The sequence below is a fragment of the Geotrypetes seraphini genome, chromosome 5 (assembly GCF_902459505.1).
Source record: "Geotrypetes seraphini chromosome 5, aGeoSer1.1, whole genome shotgun sequence".
Lineage (NCBI taxonomy): Eukaryota > Metazoa > Chordata > Amphibia > Gymnophiona > Dermophiidae > Geotrypetes > Geotrypetes seraphini.
Genome location: NC_047088.1, coordinates 199,251,645 through 199,274,742, shown reverse-complemented (window position 1 = coordinate 199,274,742; position 23,098 = coordinate 199,251,645). Strand labels below are relative to the sequence as shown.

The 23,098-nt window shown below is 44.6% G+C and overlaps 1 protein-coding gene across 3 annotated transcripts in view; it reads left to right on the top strand.

Annotated features, from left to right (window-relative positions):
* The first annotated feature begins 1,795 nt into the window (after window positions 1-1,795).
* The window catches only part of CDCA7 (cell division cycle associated 7), a 41,537-nt gene continuing 20,234 nt past the window's right edge, over window positions 1,796-23,098 (top strand). Inside the window, exon 1 of one of the 3 annotated variants that reach the window (XM_033946773.1) lies at window positions 1,796-1,817. Coding sequence is in view for 2 of the 3 variants with exons in the window: in XM_033946771.1 (XP_033802662.1) it covers window positions 19,611-19,664 (54 nt within the window). In the remaining variant the exon portion in view is untranslated. Of the gene's footprint in view, window positions 1,818-19,476; window positions 19,665-23,098 lie in introns of those variants that run through there. The other 2 variants (XM_033946772.1, XM_033946771.1) reach the window with 2 other exon arrangements.

Sequence of the window (23,098 nt, the reverse complement as noted above, 5' to 3'; positions counted from 1 at the left end):
ACGTGTTAATGTTATTAGAAAAGATTCTTATTTTAGGATTGTGTACACGATCATTTGATTTTCGCCTTTTGAGTTCAGTAGGTTCAATACTTTAGTGAAGTGTTTATAGATTATTGAAAAAATTTTTTGTGACAATATCTTCATTTCGCGGAATTCTAAGTAAGTTCTTAACATATGTTTTAATTTGCATATTTTAAAATGTATATTACGTGCTTTATTTTATATTTTCATGATTATATCATAAATAATAAAATCCTAGAGCGCGCATGCGCTGTTGAAATATTGTGAGTCCTGGTGGCATGAGGTGTGTTTCTGTGTCACTCCTCACGGCGCCTGCGCCAGCGACTCATCAAAATTCAGCTGGGGGTGGGGAATCCGAATTGCACACGTGCTCCAGCTCCGGATCGGATTCCGCTGCTCCTCTCTCCCCCACCCCTTTCCCATCTCCAGAGGGGAATCGGTCTCAGCTCCGGGTGGGGGCGCGCGCCGGTCCCCGGTCCGATCCTGCCTCCGGTTCATGTTTTAGCCGCTCGCCGGTTACCTCGGTTCCGTTCGGGATCGGAACCGGCTCCGGCCGCAACGGGGCGCCGACTCGGCTTCTCCCTTTCTTTTTCTCGCCCTGGGAGGAGGATCGGGGAGAGAAAGACGTCAGTCCGGAAACAGCTGGGAAAAGCCAAGCCACGCAGGGAGAGAGGCAAAACCTGGATCGTGTCACATTTTTTATAAAGGTTAGTACCAATAACAACATGTTTCATTTAACATATTGATATATATCACAGTAATGATGTATTTTATTATCTCTCATGTAATTTACAAACTTAAAAATGGGAGGTGAAAGGGCCTCATAAGTGGAATAGCCTAGGGTCTCTTTTCGTCTAAATCCGGCCCTGATCAGCGCTGATTATAGAATTTCACTTTTTTTATATAACAGTGCCTTACATGTAGGCCAACATTTTAGAAACCTATATGTAAGGTGCCAGTGTTGCGTTTAAAGAAGTGCCTACGAGCACCTAAGGATGCCTAAGGCCACTTCCGATGCAAGCCACACCCATGCTAGCCTTAGGCATTCTTACATGCCCCTAAGCACTTCTGTAAGTGCAACACTGGTGCCTTCATTTTTTAAGAAAATGTGCTTCCAGATTGGTTAGTTAGCCGGTGATAGGGTGCCCTACTGCCAGCTAACTTTCGGCACGTCTTCAAGAATTTCCCCAGTGCTTTCTAGCTTATAATAAAGAGCATGCCTTCATAAGTCCCTTGTGCCTTTGATTAGAATGGTAAGGAAATGTTAAGACTTGTGCTATAGTATTTTCAGTGGCTGTAACTGATCTCTGAAACGCTTTACCATTTGAAATTCGGGCTACCAATGATTTGAGTACATTTGGAGAAAAGGGAAAACCTTTTATCTTGCAGGTATTTAATTTAGAATGATTATAAAGTACTTTTTGAGAAAGGTAAGATCTTTTTTTTCTCTTAGGCTTTAATGAATGCAATGATAATATGATTGTACAGGGACGGCTTAGACATGAGCCAGGTGAGGTACTGCTTCAGGGTGCCAAAATACCCTACCTCTTAGTCATAGTTTACTTTTTTTTTTTATTGAGGATTGTTAATGTTATTGAGGCAGGTACAGGCAAGCACAGCCAGAATGCTGGGAATGCTGCATCTCACTTCAGGCATGTCTTGCACAGAGGAGCTGATGCAGAGGCAGTATTTAAATCACTTCATTAACTAGCATGTTCTTTTTGCTGCTGCTGCTGCTGCTGCTGCTGCCGCCCTTGTTATCTGATCTTTCACCAGAGCATCAATAAAGATTTGAGGTGAGAGGGGCAACTGTGCCTGAATACTGGCCCAGGTAGGAAGGAAACATATGTACTGTAGGTCTGATTAATAGGGACTGTAGTCCATAAGAATGTTGATGGAGATTGGGATGCAGGAGGGTGAGAAACCTGAGAGAAGAGAAAATATTCCACACGTCTGCCGGGGAAAGGGGGGGTCTGAGAGAAGAAGTGTAAAATTATTCTAGGGGGCTTGGGGGTGGGGGAATATGGGAGTAGAACAGAAAAAAAATATTCCAAGGGAAAGCTGGGAGCAGATGAGAAAAAAATAATCCAGAGGGCAAGAGTTGGGAGTGGTGGAAAATTGAGAGAAAAAACCCCAACATTCCAGTGTAAAGGAGGTGGGAACTGACCGAAGAGAATATTCAGGGCTCTGGGGTTGGCATTAGTAGCATAGCCAGGCCTACCATTTTGGGTGGGCTCAGAGTTAACCTGGGTGGTCATTTTCCCCCACCTGTAGTAACCCACCCCCATCCAAAATTTCTCCTTCTCTCTTCCCTTTCCACTCTGCTCCTAGTCACATGTCTGCGTCTCTAAGCCTCTCCTCCACACTGGATCTGGCACATGACTCTCTCTCTTTGAATCCACTCCCACCCCCGCCCCCAGGTCTACCTCAGAGATGTCACAGGTGGCAGCAGTGATTCCTATAGGCAACCTGCGCTGGTCCTTAAGTCTTTCCCCTAGTGTGTCTCACCCTTGCTGGTGTCGCTTCTTGTTTCTTCATTGGCAGGACATGGTGAAGAAAAGCCTGCTGAGCTAGCACAGGCTGCCTATAGGAATCACTGCTACTGCTGGGGATGGCTCTGAGGTAGACCAAGAGCAGGCAGGGAGGTCAGAGAGTTAGGTGCAGATGCCAGATTGCAAGTAGAGGAGAAGGAGAAAGGAAAGTGAGACACCATCATTGAGGTGCTTTGGGAAGCATGAATGGGGGGTCTATGCCCACTTGTAGCTATGCCACTGGCTATAGCTAAAGGATTAGAAGGGAGCTGATACTATGGGTTTGAAGTTCAAAGTGGGCTGATAATGGGGCTGGAACAAGGGATCTGACACTGGCAGATGCTGGGGGGAGTGCAAGAGCATATCTAGGAGAAAGTAGAAAGGTGGGGGCATAAGGATGAATGCTGGGGTAAAGAGGAGGAAAAGCAGGATCAATGAATACTGGAGAAGGACATGAATGGGAGGATGCAGGGGAAGGAGTGGAGGATTCATAAGGGAAGATAGTGGAAACATGAGTAAGCAGAGAAGTAGGGACCTGCATGTAGGTGGAGGAGACTCTAGGACACCAGAAGAAGAGTGACTCTAAGGTTCATAGGGTATTGAGGGTGTAAGGAAGGGTATCGCAAACTGTGTGCCGTGGCACATTACTGTGCCTTCTGAGATTTTAAGTGTGCCACGGCTCCGGTGCCTATGTCAGCTGACTTCTACCGGGACTGACTTTTGGACGCATGTCTTCCGGGACTCCTGCCTTCGACGCATGTCTTTCTGACTTCTGGGACTCCTGCCTTTGACGCGTGTCTTCCAGGACACCTGCCTCCTGCCTTCAGCTGCTCTGTGTGGTTTTAACTTCGGCATATAGCTGCCACTAGCAGTTTAGCCATAGTTTCATCAGGCAGCCTCGGGCATTTGCTAGGCCCGAATCGGGGAGATGGTTTAAAGGAGACAAGAAGCCAGCTTCCACCTAAAGGGGTTTCTTGACCTTGATGCCAAGCTGTGGAACCAAAGAGGACATGGGTCCCATTGTTATTTCACCCCTTCGCCCCACACACAATCAGACCCAAAGGGGTGTGTGGAAGAAATCCTCCTATCAACCACCCAAGCTCAGATGGGGGATCAGAAGGTTCCTGCTGCAAAGAAACTGCAACAGGAGAAAACCTGTGGCTTCCAAGATGGCTACCATTCCTGCTGAAGACATTGAGATTAGAGAATGACACGGTGACAAAATTCATCACCGTCCCCGTCCCCGCGGATAACCGCGGGAAATAATTCCATGTCATTTTTTAGTGTCTATTTCAGCCTCAGTCCTTCTACACCAGCATTATTCAAAGCAAAGCTTGCGGGTCAGTGGTTGTGGCCATTCATACTCTGATTCTTCCCTCTTTCCTTAAAGAATGACATGAAGATGGTTTCCCGCGGTTATCCGCGGGGACGGGAACGGTGATGAATTTTGTCACCGTGTCATTCTCTAATTGAGATCCCAATACTTCCTGACTTCCCCCCACTCCTGAGCCATTTCTGAAATCAGAAACAGTTCATTGCAGGAGGGGCAGAAGGAGCAGGGCACTGCAGCACTGGCTGAAATAAATGCCCAGCCACGTGGTCATATGTGCAAGCCTAGTCTTCTTCAGCTTGGGGCTCTGGCATCTCCACATTTTCACCTCTTGGAGGGTGCTCTACTTTTTATCCTTTTTTGTTAAGCTGGAAGTTAGGCCAGAGACCAGGAGCATAAGCCTGAACAACCTATTGTCTGCTGGAGAAAGAGAAAATACTGGAGTTTACCACAGAGCACCAGCATCATACCAGTGAGGTCACTGGAAAAGACTGATTTCTATACCTCCATATACAGGTAGGAGGGGATAACACCTGTTTGTTCAGAACTATATTGTCTGAAAATCTACCCCAATTTGTATAGTTCATACTGCAAAATTAGTCCTAAGGTTTGGAGGGGGGCATGGCTGGCACAAAGCAAAAGTTGTATCTGTTATGTTTGTTAGAATAGTGTGTATGTTTTTGAAAAACCACTAAAAACTCTTTAGTGGGGTATTTTAAATAAAACAAACCTACACCTTATAGTGGAGCCAAATTCCCTAACCTGAGGTTTAAGAAATGTATCTAGTTGCATATGCAAAGCTCATTTATATGCCGCCTTAATAACATTGGGAGGATAACCCCTCATTACAAATCTCTGGAGACTAGGACTGGGCTGGTGCTATAATAAACAGGATGTCCTGTTGACATAAAAACACCTTCCTACAGATTATTGGTAAGGGTGGCTTTGTATGCTTTATTATTGCTGTGGCTGATTGTGGTTTTCATGCAAAAGTGTGAATATAGTACTGCAGTAAACATATTAGGCCACTTGGCTATTTCTGTCAGAGCCTGAAACCAAACCAGAGCTGCTGATCCACCAGTGAAACAGAAATGTCTTCAATCTGTACTTCTGAACAGAGGCACACAAATGGCAAACTGTCAAAATTAAAGGCTATAATTCTGCAAACTCCTTGGATGATGACTATAATAGTGCAATAAATTATTATGCCCTGCCTTTTTTTTAATTTATTTTTTTACTATAAATGGAAATATGAAACCCCTGCAGTGTCAGGGTTACCATTACATCCAAAAAGATAGACTTCGTCCCAAACTGAATGTTAGAATCGCACTGATCCAACACACACAACAAAAAAAAAAGCTTGTAACAGCTTCACAGAACTCTAACATGAAAAAATATTGTAAATAAAACCCTTCCAGTTCCTATTAAATTGTTAGTGCTTGTATGTGAAATCTGTCAGAAGCCATGAACCCTGGTTATTTACCTGCAAAACTGTCCTTTTATTTACCCAACAATCTTTTGTGTTCCCAATGGGAACAGTGGTTGACTTGGCCCTGGGAGTACACTACAGTGGCAAGGGCAAGAGAATGTGCACATCCCTATTCAGTTCTATTATTATGCAATAAATGTCCTTCAACTTCAAGGGCAATTGAGGACCAAATGCAATTTAGATTCATTATAAACACATTTATTTTTAGCCAACAGGCTATGATTTACAGGTCTTTACAGTGCTGTTTGGGTTTTAGGAAATGTTTAATATTTGTTTTATGTTACTGATGTAGGTTTTTTTTATTTTGCAGAACACTAATATTTATTCCATGTTTATTATGTTTAATAATTGTGCATGTTTATTATGGGCTCCTTTTACTAAGCTGCGCTAGCGGTTTTAGTGCGTGCGCTAGACGCTAACGCCACCATTGAGCTGGCGTTAGTTTTTGGCGTGTAGCGTGGGGTTAGCGCGCGCTAAAAACACTAGCGCACCTTAGTAAAAGGAGCCCTATGTTTTGATTATGTATGCTTCCTTTGTAACCTGCTATGTGAGCCATCAATAGATGTTTTGTCCCAGTATAACTGAGTGACCTCCTATGCTACTGCCATACTCCTCATTTCTTCTCGTTTTTTGATCTATGTCACCATGTTGTTGGAGAACATCCTCACTGCCCTGCCTGCTATTAGGACTCTGAAGGTTCTCCAGCACCAACTTTATGGCTCATGTCTCCATACAGTTTATTGACCAGGTTGCCTGAAGCCATATAAGCTAGCTACTGTCATTTCTATCATTCAAGTTTGGCCTTTAGTTCCATGCCCTTTGTCAGGTTTAATGAACTCAACCGAAGGAGTAAATGGGCAGATAGACAAGGGTGACCCAGCCGACATCGTATATCTAGATTTTTAGAAAGCGTTAGACAAGGTTTCGCATGAACGTCTACTTCGAAAAATTGCGAGTCATGGAATTGAGGGTGATATACTCACGTGGATTACAAACTGGTTGGCGGAAAGGAAACAGAGTGGGGGTGAATGGACAATACTCGGACTGCAAAAGTGTCACGAGTGGAGTGCCATAGGGTTCGGTGCTAGGGCCTGTGCTCTTCAACATATTTATAAACGACCTAGAAATTGGCACGACAAGTGAGGTGATTAAATTTGCAGACGATACAAAGTTATTCAGAGTAGTGAGGACATAGAAGGACTGCAAAGACCTACAAAGAGACATAAATATACTCGAGAAATGGGCCGTGAAATAGCAAATGAGGATCAACATGGATAAGTGCAAGGTAACCAAAATCATATGCATGAATACAGGATGTCCGGTGCTATACTCAGAGAGAGCCACCAGGAAAGAGACTTGGGAGCACTTGATGATTAAGAAGGGGATCGCGAACAGATCTGAAAAGGTTATCATGCCGTTATACTGGGCCATGGTACACCCCCACCTGGAATACTGCGTCTAACACTGGTCACCGCACATGAAAAAGGATATAGTATTACTCGAAAGGGTCCAGAGAAGAGCGATAAAAATGGTTAAGGGGATGGGGGAGTTGCCAAACAATGAGAGGTTAGAGAAACTGGGCCTCTTCTCCCTTGAAAAAAGACGACTGAGAGGGGACATGATCGAAACATTCAAGATATTGAAGGGAATTGACTTAGAAGAGACAGAGAGATTGTTCACCCTCTCCAAGCTGAAGAGAACGAGAGGACACTTGCTAAAGTTAGACGGGAAAAGATTCCGTAAACACATAAGGACGTTCTTCTTCACCCAGAGAGTGGTGGAGGTCTGGAACGCTCTCTCTGAGGCTGCTATAGGGGAAAGCACCCTTCAGGGATTCAAGACAAGGTTGAATAAGTTCCTACTTGAACATAATATACACAAGTAAGGCTAGACTCAAATAGGGCACTGGTCTTTGACCTAAGGGCTGCCGTGTGAGCAGACTGCTGGGCACGATGGACCACTGGTCTGACCCAGCAGTGGCAAATCGTATGTTCTTACCATCTCATACTGTCTTGGGTCACCAAACTCTATTGGAGGTGGCACCTTAAGCTATGTGACTATGCTGACCAATGGTTTAATAAAGGCACGTCCAACAGGTAGATCATGATCTACCTGTAGATCATGGAGAGGTCAGAGGTAGATCGCTAACCCCATTTGGCTCCATCTCTCCAGCAGTTCGCCCTCTCACTAGGAGAGAGCTTGTGCCGGCAGGTCGTCTGCTGAGGGCTTCCCTCTAAGCTGCGCTGGCGTGCGCTGGCGCACAAAATATTAGGTCGCAGCGCACAAGTTTCTCGTCACAGCGCAGGACCGGCAAGATTGACTAATTTGAACTTCCAGACCGGCAAGATCAGCATCGGAAGCGTGCGCTGGGCCGGAGAGATCTTGGGGAGCCTCCGACAGTGGCTTTCTCCCCTCTCTGCAGCTCTCCTTTACTTCCCAGCACAGCGATTCACGAAGGCAGCCTCGGGGCTTTTGCTGAGTCGCGGCTGCCTCTGATGATGCAACTTCCTCTTTCCTCAGAGGCGGCGCACACAACAAAGGACCCGAGGCTGCCTTCGTGAATCGCTGCGCTGGGAAGTAAGAAGAGCTGCTGGGACGGGAGAAAACCACTATCAGTCTGGGAAGCTGCTGGGCAGGGGAAAAAAGGGACAGCTGCTACTGGAAAGGGAGAAGGAGAGATGCTTCTGGGAGGGGAGGAGGGAAAGGAATCTGGGAAGCTGCTGGGCCAGGAAAAAAAAGGGACAGCTGCTACTGGAGAGGGAGAAGGAGAAGGAGAGATGCATCTGGGAGGGGAGGAGGGAAAGGAATCTGGGAAGCTGCTGGGCCAGGAAAAAAAAGGACAGCTGCTACTGGAGAGGGAGAAGAAGGAGAGATGCTTCTGGGAGGGGAGGAGGGAAAGGAATCTGGGAAGCTGCTGGGCAAGGAAAAAAAGGGACAGCTGCTACTGGATAAGGAGAAGAAGGAGAGATGCTTCTGGGAGGGGAGGAGGGAAAGGAATCTGGGAAGCTGCTGGGCAAGGAAAAAAAAGGGACAGCTGCTACTGGAGAGGGAGACGGAGAGATGCTGCTGGGAGGGGAGGAAGGGAAGAGAGTTACTGCTGGACAGGAGGCTGGGAGAAAGAAAGAAAGGGGGCAGGCAGGGAAACAGAAGGAAAGAAGAGAAACAGAAAAAAAGAAAGAAAGGTCAGGGAGAGAGGAAGAAAAAGTTGGGGGAGGGAATGAGGTGTGGAGGAGAGAAAGCATACAGGCTGATAGAAGGGAAGAAAGATTGGATGCACATTCAGAAGAAGAAAGTGCAACCAGAAATCACCAGACAAGGTAGGAAAAATGATTTTATTTTAAATTTAGCAAAGTGGAGGCAGTATTACCACAGTTTTCAAAGGAATTTGCCCAAATAACTTAATAGTTAACTGGGTAAATTCCCAGAGATGAAAACTTCCCTTCACTTACTATGCACAGTTCTGAATTTATATCTGCTGTCTATATTTTACAATATGGTCCCCTTTTACTAAACCGCAATAGTGGTTTTTAGCGCAGGGAGCCTATGAGCGTCAAGAGCAGTGCTGGGCATTCAGCGCAGCTCCCTGCGCTAAAAACTGCTATTGTGGTTTAATAAAAAGGATGGAGGGTATATTTGTCTATTTTTGTATGCTATAAAAACCAAATACAGAGAGAGACTGAGAGCTGTTGACGAAGAGCTACGTGTGTGTCTTTCTTCCATTCCAGCCAGAATATCAGCTTTGTGTTCAGCCAAACAGGCCCAGGTTTCGCACTGAATAAAGTATTTTATAATTTTTATAATTTTTATTTCATAATAAAGTAATTATAAAATACTTTCTTTGTGTTTATTTGATTCCTATTCAAGAGAATTACTTTATATATAGTCAATATAGGCAGAGAGTTAAATTTTTTAACATTTTCTAATGGTGGTGTGCCTCGTGATTTTTTTCATGAAACAAGTGTGCCTTTGCCCAAAAAAGGTTGAAAAACACTGGTCTAGAAATTGAAAGCATCAAACGTATTGTCTTCTGGACTGTTTTTAATTTACAGTTTACACATATGGATGTAACAGACATAACTACATTTGTTGTAAAACATTTATTAAGATATCATTTCATCCCTACAATTTCTGTGTTCTTAAAAATATTATTTAACGTTATTTAATTTAGCGTGTAGGCCTAAAATTCCTTTGAATACCTCGTCCTCATGTATCAGCAACTTTGACAACATATTTATTTGGCTCATAACTTGCTGGCGCCCGATATTTTTAGCTCACAGTGAAAAAAGTTTGCTCACAACACCCGCCCGCTTAGAGGGAACACTGCTTGCCACCCTTGCTGATCCTTTGCCTGTCTTTTTTCCCTGCCTACAGGAATCTTGCCTGCGGGTGTATTGGGAGTGCTTGTTGTTTTTGTGCCAATAGTTTGTGGGTACCCTGCTGCCCACGCCCTACAATAATACGCCACAGGCCCACCATCATACCTGGTCTCCTGCCTCTCAGAATCACCCATTCCCGCCCCCGCCCCAACACCCCCCTTAGAAGTGTGTTATATACCAGGCGATATCCATTCGCCCGGGCTTTAACTTGATACACTTAGAGGGGCATAATCAAAAGATACGTCTAAGTCCGTTTTGGGCCTAAGTCGTTAATCGCCCAAAGTTGGACATGGGAAAAGTTCCATTTTCAAAAAATACGTCCAACTTTTTTTTTCTCGAAAATAGTCTTAACTGTACGTCTAGTCATCTGATCGTCCAGACCCCTAAGTCGTCCATCTTTATACCCCATTTTCATTCAAAAATTCATCTAAGTCAAAAACGCCTAGAAAAAGACCTTTTGGATGTGGGCGGGGTCAGCAAAGTGATGGAATGGACACCCAAACATTGCAGCAGAGTAGTGGGGTACCTTACAAGGACTGCTGTGAACTTCACAAAAAGGATGCCACATACACATCTCACCACAACAACCTTATAGGTCATGGTGAGCCCCCCAAAACACCCCCCCAGAACTGACAAGACCCACCTATCTACCACCCCAATAGCCCTTATGGCTGCAGGTGCCACTTATATGGCAGTACATAAAGGTTTTGGGGTTTTTTGGGGGGTACACATGTTTCACCATGCATGCAGTGGTTAGAGTGGCTTATGGGCCTGGGTCCTCCTCTCCATGGTTCACTAGCCCCCCCCCCCCCCCCCCCCGAGCACTTAATCCACCTCTGTGCAGCTCTACTAAGCTTTCCTATGCCAGGCTGCCAGGTGCTGAACTTCTGGAGGCAGATATGTAAAGTTGTTATTACAATTTTTATGGCAATGGGGGGGAGGGTCAGTGTTGTAAAACTTTTGGTTATACATGCAGTACGACTAAGTCTAGGATGGCCCACATCTCACCCAAATCTCGCCCTCACCACCCCTCCTAAAACACCCCTTTTAGCCCTGGGCATACTGCAATACTGTGAAGGCCTAAGTCATTTTTAGATACGTCTAAAATCTGGTTTGATTATCAGCACTTGGGCGACTTGTCAAGAATTTGGTGATTTGGGCAGGCTTTTTCAATTTTGTTCTAACTTGCCTTCAAATTGGTTTAAACCACTGTGACTTTTGCTTGCTTCTGCAATTTTATTTTGCCTAGCCTTTGCGTTGATTCTACACTGTTTGCAGAATTTATTAAATCGTGTGGTGGTATTTGAACTTGTTTGGCAGTTTTTGGTTTTATCTGGTTTGCTGGACAGGTGTTTGAGTTTTTTTTGGATGATTGTTTGGTGGTATTTGATTATTGGTGCCAGTATGATGAATTCTTATTTTTTACTTTTAGAACTGTTTGTGTGGTTTTGGCATCTCTAGTCCTTGTATTGCATATCATCCAGAGGTCTTCAGTTCCTGTTGATCTTTAATACTTTGGAACAGTGACAGTTTTGGACCAGGTTCAGCCAGTGTTTATACTAACTTAGCAGATTTGGCCTTCTTACATCTAGCCACCCCAGTATAACGAAGATGAGTGTTCCAAAGAACAGCAAAACCTACCACTTTCATGTTAAATGGGAAATGGATTACTTCTTTATCATGGTGAAACACAAATGTTGTTGTCTAATTTGTAACGCCCCAGTATCCTTGCCCAAAAAGGGTAATCTGGAACATCAATATAAGGCTCTGCATAGCAATAAATTTGATGCTGATTTTCCACCCAAAAGTGAAATTCATAAACTGAAGCTCAAAGAACTTAAACCGAAATTGGCTACTCAGCAACAGTTGATGGCGAAGCCAAGGTCACATTTGGTCAATGCAACCATAGCATCCTTCAAGGTCAGCAACCTGATCGCAAAGAAATGCAAACCTTTCACTGTAAAGGAATTTGTAAAAGATTGTTTTCTTGAAGCAGCTGAAAATATTTTTGAAGGATTTAAAAATAAGAAAGAGATCATAGCTGCTATTCAAGATGTACAATTGTCAAGAAATACCATTGTGTGGCGAATAGAAAAGATGTGTGGAGACACAACTGAACAATTATTGGAGGATGTTTCAAATTGTGTTGCTTTCTCATTCCAATTGGCTGAATCTACAGACATAAGAGACATAGCCCAGTTACTAGTCTTTATCCGGATGGTTTTTGAAAACTTCAGTGTTAAAGAAGAACTACCATATTTTTCGTTCCATTAGACGCACCTGACTATAAGACACACCCTAGATTTAGAGGAGGAAAACAAAAAAAACATTCTGAACCAAGTTCATCGTGTATTTTGTGGGCAGTAAATGTCAAGAAGCAGTTCATGTGTCCACCTGCTGTTTGGGGCAGGAGAAGTGAACTGTAATGTGAAAGGCAACATCACATGAGACACAGTAAGGAGGGGAGGGGCATGGTAGTGAAAGAGAAAACATCCAAAAGGGAAGAAATTTAGGGGAATGATGGTGTGGGCAACATTATCTGAAGAGAGGAAATTGGCTTGCACATTTACTGACTCCTACTGGGAATGCCACCACATGCTACTAATAGGCTCCCTCCTTCTTGGAGTATTGGGGAGTACAGTAAATATTCTTGGGGAAGGATATCATGATTGATGGCAAGTCATGAGTTCAGATGAGATTCAGTAAGTTTACAGTGGAGGATTAGCCTAATGGTTAGAGCAATGGACTATGAAGCAGAAGAGCCCAGTTCAAATCCCACTGCTACACCTTATAAGAGTGGTCTTCACTAATTTTTAAGCTGGGGCCACTTTGGATCTATTGAACTGAAGGAGGGCCACCAAATATCTTCCCTTGGCAGATCATGACACTGCTGACCAGTGTGTGTCAATGACATCCACACCACCATCCCATCTTCAAATTGTTTATTGGGCATATCCTCAAGGAGGTGAGTATTGCCAAATGCATTCTTTTCACCTGTTCAGAAATGCCTTGTTCTTCAAGCATGTGGCTCTCCCTCCCATCCACTTCCCCCTTTCTGTCATGAATTTGGTTAGAGATGCAGAAAGTAGCAGATAAAAAGCCAGAATGATAATGAGGGCTGCCTTAGAGGTCTCCATGTGTCGCCATTGGTTCCCGGGCCTTGCATTGAAGAACATTGCCTTATGATCACTTAATCCTATATTGCCTCAGGTACAAATATAAGCCCTCTAGGATAGTAGAATACGTACTATACCTGAATTTTACTCACTTTGAGCTACAAGTGAAAAAAGAAATGTGTTTAAATCCAAAATCCCTTCCCTTCCCAGAGATGCCAAAGCACATATATTGGGCTAGATTCTGTAAATGGTGTCCAAAAATAGAACCAAAATGATGCGTGCCTCTGTGATGTAACTTCCTGTAGGCAGGATTCAGCACAGGAACAAGCCTGGCAGAGGCAGCCTGTTTCAATCACTGCCTTTGCTGGTGACCCACATGCATTTTGAGGATCGTGAGGAGGGGTTAGTATGAGAGGCCACAGGGATGGGAGAGGTGTTGATGAGACCCTGCACCACTGGGCAGGGGTGGTGTAGGCTGGATGCTAAGAAAGGTAGGTGTGACAGATTTGTAGGAATGGAGAGGGGAGAGTTCACCCCTGTAGGCAGCCTCTAGCATTGGGTGGCCCTGGGCATTTTACTTTGGTTTGGAGCTGTGCTACTGCTTACCACAAAATCTTTGTGCACGTATTCAGCAGGCTCGCCTATTAGCTGCAGATTTTCCATGCATAAAATTTGCAAGCCATAAGCTTTTTACATGACATGGTAGAAGCCATGTGCCTAGAGATCTACAAATGAGATCTCTATTGTGGGCCTTTCTACATCAAGCCCTTAGTGAGCAGAGACTGAGGTTAATTCGTCTGTCCACCCCTGAAAAAAGATATTCTGTTGTCCCTAGTAAGCACCTGCAAATAATGAATCAATTTAGCTACATCAGAACTAGCATTTTATAAACTATATAATAAAATTTATATAGAGGACTTTCCTCAGATTTAACTGTGCCCTCAATAGAAATGGTAGTATATGCACCTTTAGCTGAATGTTTGAGAAAACCTGAACAGGATTTTGCTTGTGTGTGTCTTACATATTTCAGGTTTTTCTGTGTCTGTTACATATGTAAGCATTGAGGGGCCCTTTTATGAAATTGCAGTATAAAGTGTCTTTAACGCATCCTTACATGAATTCTTTCCATACACTAAGGTCATTTTTTCTGCCAGGGTAAAATGGCCGGTTTTTCTATTCCTTAGTAGAAGTGGCATAGCAAGGGGGAGAAGGGCAGACCACCCCAGGCACTGTTTTGGTGGGGGCACCTCTCCGCCCCCTCCCCTCGCTTCCCACTCCCCTGAGTACCTATTTAAAATCTTTGCCAGCACAACTACTTTTTAACCTTGCTGTTCGCGCTGGCTTGGCTCCCTCTGAAATCAATTCTAGGTTGTGGGGGCCAGAAAGTGATGTCGGAGGGAAAGGCAGCGCAAGCAGCAGGCTGGAGAAGCTGCTCACACTTTTGAAGATTGTTAAGAGGTACGGGAGTGGGAAGAGGGCATGAATATGGCATGGAAGGAGCGAGGAAGAGGCGGAGAGGAAAGCGCATGGGGGCACCAATGCCCCAGGCGCCTCTTACCCTCACCATGCCACTGCTTAGTAGTGCATGGTCATTAGTGTGTGAGCCATACTGCCATCCATTATGTAGGCAGTAAGAGCTCATGTGCTAGCCCTGGGCTGCCCAAGTCCAGTCCTCGAGATCTACTGGCAGGCCAGGTTTTCAGGATATCCACAATGAACATGCATGAGAGAGATTTGCATACCAAGAAGGCGGTGCAGGCAAATCACTAATTGGTTAATGCACAGCAACATAGCTGCACTAGCTGGTTAGCATACAACATGCTCACTCTCTGCATGGGTAGTGCGCACACACCCCACAGTAAGCCCTTTTTGCTGCACTCAGCGCTTACTGCAGGAGAGTGTGGCATAGGGGTAGAGCTACAGCCTCAGCACTGAGGTTGTGGGTTTAAACCCTGTGCTGCTCCTTGTGACCCTGGGCAAGTCACTTAGGGATTCTTTTATTAAGGTGCACTAACCGATTTAGCGCGTGCTAGATGCTAAGATGCCCACAGGATATAATGGATACCTTAGCATTTAACACGCGCTAAATTGATTGGCGCACCTTAACAAAATGACCCCTTAATTCTCCACTGCTTCAGGTGAAGGAGTCTGGGACTGGTTTTCCTAACTGTTGAACTAAGTTTTCTCTTTAATAAAATGCTGAATTATGTTTAGCTGCAGACCTAACTTATCTCATAAGAACATAAGAAACACCTTCGTCGGATCAGACCGAGGTCCATCTAGTCCAGCGATCCGCACCCGCGGCGGCCCAATAAAGTACTCCTTTTTGGAGACCCAGAATTACCGTATCCCTCAATATGATATGCAAGAAGGTGTGCATCCAACTTGCGCTTGAATCCCAGTACATTAGTCTCCTCCACAACCTCCCCGGGGAGTGCATTCCAAGCACCCACCACGCGCTGCGCGAAACAGAACTTCCCAACATTTGTCCTGAACCTACTGCCACTCAGTTTCAGGCTATGACCTCTAGTCTTTGTCACATTTGAAAATGTTAGTAATGCTGTTTCTTGGTCCATTTTATCAAATCCTTTTAATATTTTAAAAGTCTCCATCATATCCCCCCTCAGTCTTCTCTTCTCGAGGGTAAACAGTCCCAGTTTCCTGAGTCGATCTTTGTAATCCAAATGCTCCATCCCTTTGACAAGTTTCGTGGCTCGCCTCTAGCACTCTCTCCTAGCAGAGTTATATCTTTCTTAAGGTATGGAGACCAGTGTTGAACACAATATTCTAAATGCGGTCTGACCATTGTTCTGTAAAGCGGCATTATGACCTCTTCCGATCTACTCGTAATCCCCTTCTTAATTATGCCCAACATCCTGTTTGCTTTCTTTGCCGCCACCGCACATTGTACCGATGGTTTAAGGGTACTGTCAATCAGTACCCCCAAATCCCTTTCTTGTTTGCATTTTGCTAACTTCACCCCCATCATCATATACTCATGTTCTTTATTTTTCTTTCCTAGGTGCATCACCTTGCATTTCTTCTAGCCTGCCTGCACTGGGTGTTTTAGCTTGGGCATTCTAGCTTCTTATGGCTATCTCAGCATAAACGACATGTAACAGAAAGACTGCAGGGCTTAGATAAGTGACCTGCTAGTGTGAGCTTAGGACCAATGATTGTTAAGAAAAGTAACAAGTGAAAAGTTTTTTCTAGAATTCAGTTGTATAGCCAGAAGAATGTATAAATATCAGTGGCGTACCTAGCATATGTGACACCCAGGGCCCATCATTTTTTGACACCCCCCACCCCCCCATCTATATGAAAAATATGATTTTTGTAACAATCTACATATCGCACAAGAGTGTACCTAGGAAAAGGCAGCATCTTAAACACTGCAGTGAGCACCAGAACACCAACACATACATTGTAAAACTAAACAAACCAGATCCTGTACAGTCGATGCTATCAGAAAGCCATGTCCCTTTCATACACACAGACAGATACAACCTCGCCCAATATGGAATAATCACAAACTAAAAATAGAAATATGTAGACAAAAGTTAAACTGAACTGCCAAGAAACCAGACTCTGCATACAATGCAACACCACAACACCACAAAAACAGTAATACATGTCTTCTAATACTATGCAAAATATAAAGACAGTAGATGTAAATTTGAAAAAACTGATACATAACAATCACCACTTTACAAATTAACAAATAAAAATAAAACAAATAATGAGAAATAAGAAAATACCATTTTATTGGACTAATCCCCGTAAACTCGGTCCTCATCCCCACAAACCACCTGATTCCATCCAACAAGCCTTGAATTGTTTTATATTGAACTTATTATATTAAAGTATAAAAAGAAACAATATTCTGTACAATTGTCAATTTATAAATCAGCGTCTTCTCCCCACTCTCTCTTCCCCATTTCCCTTCAGCTGTCCTCAGACCACTCTCTCTCCATTTCCCTTCAGCGCACGCACATAAAAACAAGCAAATAATTTTATACCATTTTCATTCTATTCATTCATAGAAATTAAAGTCTACATAATGCCAGTCACATAATAAAACATGATTTTACAAAAATAATTCCCTGCACAGTCAAGCCTGCAAGGATTACTAGATGTCTTTCAGCAGCTCCCCTCCCTCCCTCCCCCTTACCTTCGTGGCCAAGTCAAAATGATCTATCAACAATAAAATTTTAAAAACACAAAGCACACTGTACGCAGAGACAATGTTAATTATTTATATTCTGTGGGTTTTCAAAGAGGTCAAGGCAAATGACTTTATGCAATGTCACCTCAGTAACAACTATACAAAAATAGACAAATATACCCCCTCCCTTTTTACTAAACCGCGATAGTGTTTTTTAGCGCAGGGAGCTGCGCTGAATGCCCCATGCTGCTCTCGACGCTCATAGGCTCCCTGCGCTAAAAACTGCTATTGCGGTTTAGTAAAAGGGGCTCATAGTGCAAAATATAGACAGCATATATCAATTCTCAAAACGGACACATTTTGATCACTAAATTAAAAATAAAATCATTTTTCCTACCTTTGTTTGGTAATTTCATCAGTCTCTGGTTGCACTTTATTCTTCTGACTGTGCATCCAATATTTCTTCCCTTCTTTCAGCCTCCTCTATGCTTCCTCTCCTCCAGACCTCATTCCCTTCCCCAACTTTTTCTTTCTTTCATCCTGTCTCCATCTTTCTTTCTCTCTCCATGCCCCCTTTTTTCTGTATGTCTGTCTTTCTCTCTCCGTGCCCCATTTCTTTCTTTCACCCTGCCCCCTTTCTTTCTGTATGTCTGTCTTTCTCTCTCTCTACGTGCCCCATTTCTTTCTTTCATCCTGCCCCCTTCTTTCTTTCTCTCTCCATGCCCCCTTTCTCTCTGTATGTCTGTCTTTCTCTCTCTCTCCGTGCCCCATTTCTTTCTTTCACCCTGCCCCCTTCTTTCTTTCTCTCTCCATGCCCCCTTTCTTTCTCTATGTATGTCTTTCTCTCTCTCTCACCATGCCCCATTTTTTTTCTTTCTTTCACCTTGCCCCCTTTCTTTCTTTCTGGATCCCTGCCCCCCCCCCTTTCTTTCTTTCTTGGTCTCTGTCCCCCCCCTCTTTCTCCCTGCCCTCCCCCATGCCACCGCCATTGGGAAACATACTGCTGCCACCACCGCTGGGGAAAGGCTGCCACTGGCCATCGGAAACAGGCCGGCGCCGAGTTCGCCCTGCTTCTTTTCCCACGGGCCGACCAACTCTTGCTGCCTAATGTCAATTCTAACGTCGGAGAGAACATTCCGGGCCAGCCAGGCAGCGATTGGCTGGCCCAGAACGTCCACTCCGATGTCAGAATTGACGTCGTACGGCTAGAGTTGGTCGGCTCGCGGGGAAGAGAAGCAGGGAGGGAGAACTCGGCGCCGGCTTCTTTCTGATGACGGCAATGGCAGCCTTTCCCCGGTGGCAGCCTATGCTCCGGTGAGTGACCAGCTATGCACTCCCTTGGGCCGTGTACCCGGGGCGGACCGCCCCCCTCTTGGTACATCACTGATAAATATTTCTGTAACTTCCTGGTTTCAGGACTTCTGAAGCCAGCTTGGGCTCAGGGGTCCGCATATGCTGAATAAACATCTGTGCTTTCTTCAAGTCTCTAAGTTTTGTGGCTGCCCAAAGTGACCTTTCACAGGTACATTAGACTGTGAGCCCACAGAGCAGAAAGGGAACAAGATTTGTAACCGGTTCTAAGCTCCTTTGGGAGGGTTAATAAAATCAAATAAGTAAAAGAACCCCTAAAATTGTCAGAAATGAAAAAAATCAGCAATACAATTCTGTTTATTCGTATTGCAGATTTCTTTTTTAACCACCTCAATCCGTATCTGTAAAAAAAAAAACCACGTTTCTGCGTAATCCAAATATCCTACTACTAAACGTTTTGATAACTTTTCCAGGTCGGATGATATGCGCCTTAATCTATAGTTATGATTTCAAAAGGAGGGATCAGAGCTACTCTAATCTGCTGAAAAGAAGCAAGGAATGCTGTTTCTCTCCCTAGAATTTATCGCCGGTAGTTTGGGGGATGTAGCTACTGATTAACTTCTTTTGCAGCCGCCATGCTTCCAATCAGTATAACTTAAGTTACATCTCGGTTTTAGTGGCAAGCCGCCCACATAAACATTCTGAAATACAAAGTCAGTCTTGACACAATATAAAAAAATAAAAACATTTCTCATCAGATACAATACTTTTAATATTCAGCTTTAAAAAAAAAATTCACAGAATGCTTTGCTAGTTTGATTAATAGAGTCCAATACTGAATAAGTTACAATCGGTATCGTTTCTCTTTCTTACACAATCAAGCTCACCTCCTAATAACAGTCTACTACTAAGCTGGTAAGTGAGCTTCTTCTCTAGTGGCCACAAAATCCCTTAACCTTCTCCGCCCCTTTCTCAATACAAATGTTGCGGGCGGGTCTGAATTAGTTACAGAATTTCGCGCCACTAGCTCAGGACCGATCAGGAGTGTATACAACTCCTGTAATGAAACGTTTGCAGGCATACAGCGCTTTATACACAACAGGCAGGACCTACACTGAAGCGCGGGAAACTAGGTCCGGAGCTCCGCCCCCCCCCTCCCCCCTCAGTTCTGCTGGCTTTCGCGCGCTGATCTAAACTCTTCTCAGTTTGCAGAGTTACTAGAGGAAGCGCGAGTTGTCCTCCAGGCTTCAAAGAGTTCAGCGCGTACAGGCATGGCGTCATTCCACCCCCAGGTGAGTTGCAGGGTCGGCTCAAGGCGAGCGCAGGTGAGGCACTGACTAGGCAGCAAGAAGCTTGTTTAGGTGGCTACAGGTAACGGCCAAATCCTTGCTCGTGACAGTATATTTCATCTCTTTTCTGCTCTCTCCTTTTCCACCCCCAAGTCTGGCAATCCTCTCTCCCTGAAGTTGCTCCCAACTGTCGGCGGTCTGACACCTCTCGCCTCTCTCAAGCCTACTTTATCAACCGTTAAAGGAGGTCTTTCTCTTCTCTAGAGGGGGCGGGAGTGATTTTAATATAATAACGGTGGTGCCTATCCTAGAGTTTTCACTTTCCCGCGTTCAGCCGGTGCAGAAACAGGAAGCAACGTCAAGAGAAGGGGAGGGGGCGCGGGAAAGGCAAAGGTTCGCGGTCGGCGCTTTTGTTGTGATGCGCGCGGCCACTCGCACATGGTTGACTTTTTATAAAGTTAAAAGCACGAAACGAAACTTTTACAAGTTAATAAGGACAGCGGGGTCCACTGCAATTTAAACACTTAACCTAAATAAAAATGCTTGTTTCCATAGATTTGATGCTTTAAGGGGGAAATTAGAGGTTTTAAAAGCCTTGTAAAACGCTGTCCTGCGGTTGTGCTATTTTCTTCTCTAGCCTCACCAGAGTCTTTATAGACCCTGCAGTGACTCTAGACTAGGAATTTGGCCTAAATCTTCAGTAGAAGCAGCGTGTAACTACTGTTACTACAATTTATCATTTCTTTAGCGTTGAAAGGCGTGCACAGCGCTGTACATTCAACATGTAATAGATGTCCCTGCTAAGAGCATACAAACTAATTAGGACAGATAGAACAATGGGACAGAGAGAGTGATAACTGGTTTGAGGAAGTTGTTTATAGCATATTAGGAATTTAACTGTACTTTCCTTGAAATCCCGTATTCCCCCATTGAGAAAGAAAGGCCAGCAAACAAGTTGTAAGTGCAATATTTGGGGGAGGGGGCATAGTTTACTTTGGTTTTGCAGTTCAGTTAGAAATGGCTGGGATGTGCTGTGAGTCTTCACATAACTACACAGGAACTTTTACCCTCTCCAAAGCCAATCCCCCCCCCCTTTTTTTTTTTTTTTTCTATCCCAGCAACTGTCCTCAGCCAGCTTGTGCTGTACTATTTCATTGGCTGCCTTCACAGATATATTGTGTTCAGGATTGGCACTGGGTGGCAAGCTGGATTCTGAACCTGCCTCAAAATGGAGGTATAGCTTGAAGGTGTGTGTTCTTCCTGGGGCCCCCTGAATATCTAACAGCAGCCCTGGTTGTTTACACCTTTTGGTTAGGTTTATTTAAAAATACTTAGCTCATACTGCATTAAATTTTAATGAAGGAAACAAGCTTCAAGTTAAGTTACAAATATATTGGCTTGTATTTTTTGTACATTGTAACAGCCATTTTGTATTTATGGCTTACCTTATTTTTCGCTGCATAAGAAGCACCTGACCATAAGACGCATCCTAGATTTAGAGGAGGAAAATAAGAAAAAAAAAATTCTGAACCAAATTCTCTCTGCCAGGCTCTGCACCCAACCCCACACTCCTTGCCAGGCCCTATACTCTGGCCTGTCCCCCCCCCCCCTCTAAGAACATAAGCAATGCCTCCGCTGGGTCAGACCTGAAGTCCATCGTGCCCAGCAGTCCGCTCACATGGCGGCCCAACAGGTCCAGGACCTGTGCAGTAATCCTCTATCTATATCCCTCTATCCCATTTTCCAACAAGAAATTGTCCAATCCTTTCTTGAACCCCAGTACCGTACTCTGCCCTATTACGCCCTCTGGTAGCGCATTCCAGATGTCCACCACACGTTGGGTAAAGAAAAACTTCCTAGCATTCGTTTTGAATCTGTCCCCTTTTAACTTTTTCGAATGCCCTCTTGTTCTTTTATTTTTTGAAAATTTGAAGAATCTGTTCCTCTCCACTCTCTCTATGCCCTTCATGATCTTGTAAGTCTCTATCATATCCCCTCTAAGTCTCCTCTTCTCCAGGGAAAAGAGTCCCAGTTTCTCCAATCTCTCAGCATATGAGAGGTTTTCCATACCTTTTATCAGACGTGTCGCTCTCCTCTGAACCCTCTCGAGTATCGCCATATCCTTCTTAAGGTACGGCGACCAATATTGGAAGCAGTACTCCAGATGCGGACACACCATCGCCTGATACAATGGCAGGATAACTTCTTTTGTTCTGGTTGTAATACCCTTCTTGATTATAACTAGCATTCTATTCGCTCTCTTAGCGGCCGCTGCGCACTATACCGTCGGCTTCATTGTCATGTCCACCATTACCCCCAAGTCCCTTTCTTGGGTACTCTCATTCAATAACATCCCTCCCATCGTATAGCTGTACCTCGGGTTTCTGCTTCCCACATGTAGTACTTTACATTTCTCAACGTTGAACTTCATCTGCCATCTCGTCGCCCATTCCCCTAGTTTGTTCAAGTCCCTATGTAATTCTTTGCAGTCCTCTTTAGTCCGAGTCCACTAAATATTTTGGTGTCGTCCACGAATTTTATTATCTCACTTCGTCCCTGTTTCTAGATCATTTATAAATATATTAAATAGCAGCAGTCCGAGCACCGAGCCCTGTGGAACAACAGGTGGTGGTCTAGTGGTAGGCAGAGACAGGGCACAGGGCAGGCAGGCACAGTGTATCAGTCGTGCTGTTTGTAAAGATCTGAACTTTAAAAAATATGCAGGAGGAAGAGGTGTTTGAGTTTTTAGCTAGCAGGGCCTGGGGATCCTGTCCAGCTAGATCAGAGATGTTATGCTGCTGGGTGGGCCTGGGCCAACCCATGGCTATACTACTAGTTCTATGTCTTTTCCTGCCCTGAGGGAACTGCTGTTTCCCTGCCCTCTTTTGCTCCTATTTCTCTCCCTAACCCTCTTGCTCCTGTTTTACCATCACATACACATTTCCCTACTTGTTCCAGGCCTCTGTGCTGGTGGCGACCTCTCCCCTAAAGCTTACTATTGCTGAGTACCCCCTTCCCCCCGGGTTGTCCAGTCACACAACACTGTTCTGAACAGCAGCAGTTATCCGCGATGACCCACCACAGCTTTCATCATATGCGCCCATTGGCTTGTAGCTGTTCCATCCTACCACAACCTTCACCACTATTGGATGTGGAATACTGACTGACAATTCCATTATAGGCCTGCCTCTCCCTTCCTGTTCATTCCACTGGTCAACAATATAGCACTGCCCCATTGGTCCTCTGTGACTTGATCCCGCCCCTGAAGACGCAAACCTGTCCGGCATGCTACTAAGCAACTTGTATGAGTTGCTGCCATCTTTCCTCCGGGGGAGCGCCGAGGCCAGGGGGCCATTCATGCAGCGGTGCGGGACAAGGCAGGCACGCAAAAAGCTTGCACCTGCCTTTTGCACCGCTGTGACGCTGCTGCAGCTTCGGGAGTGAGCCGAAGGGAAGGGCAGCTAAATAAG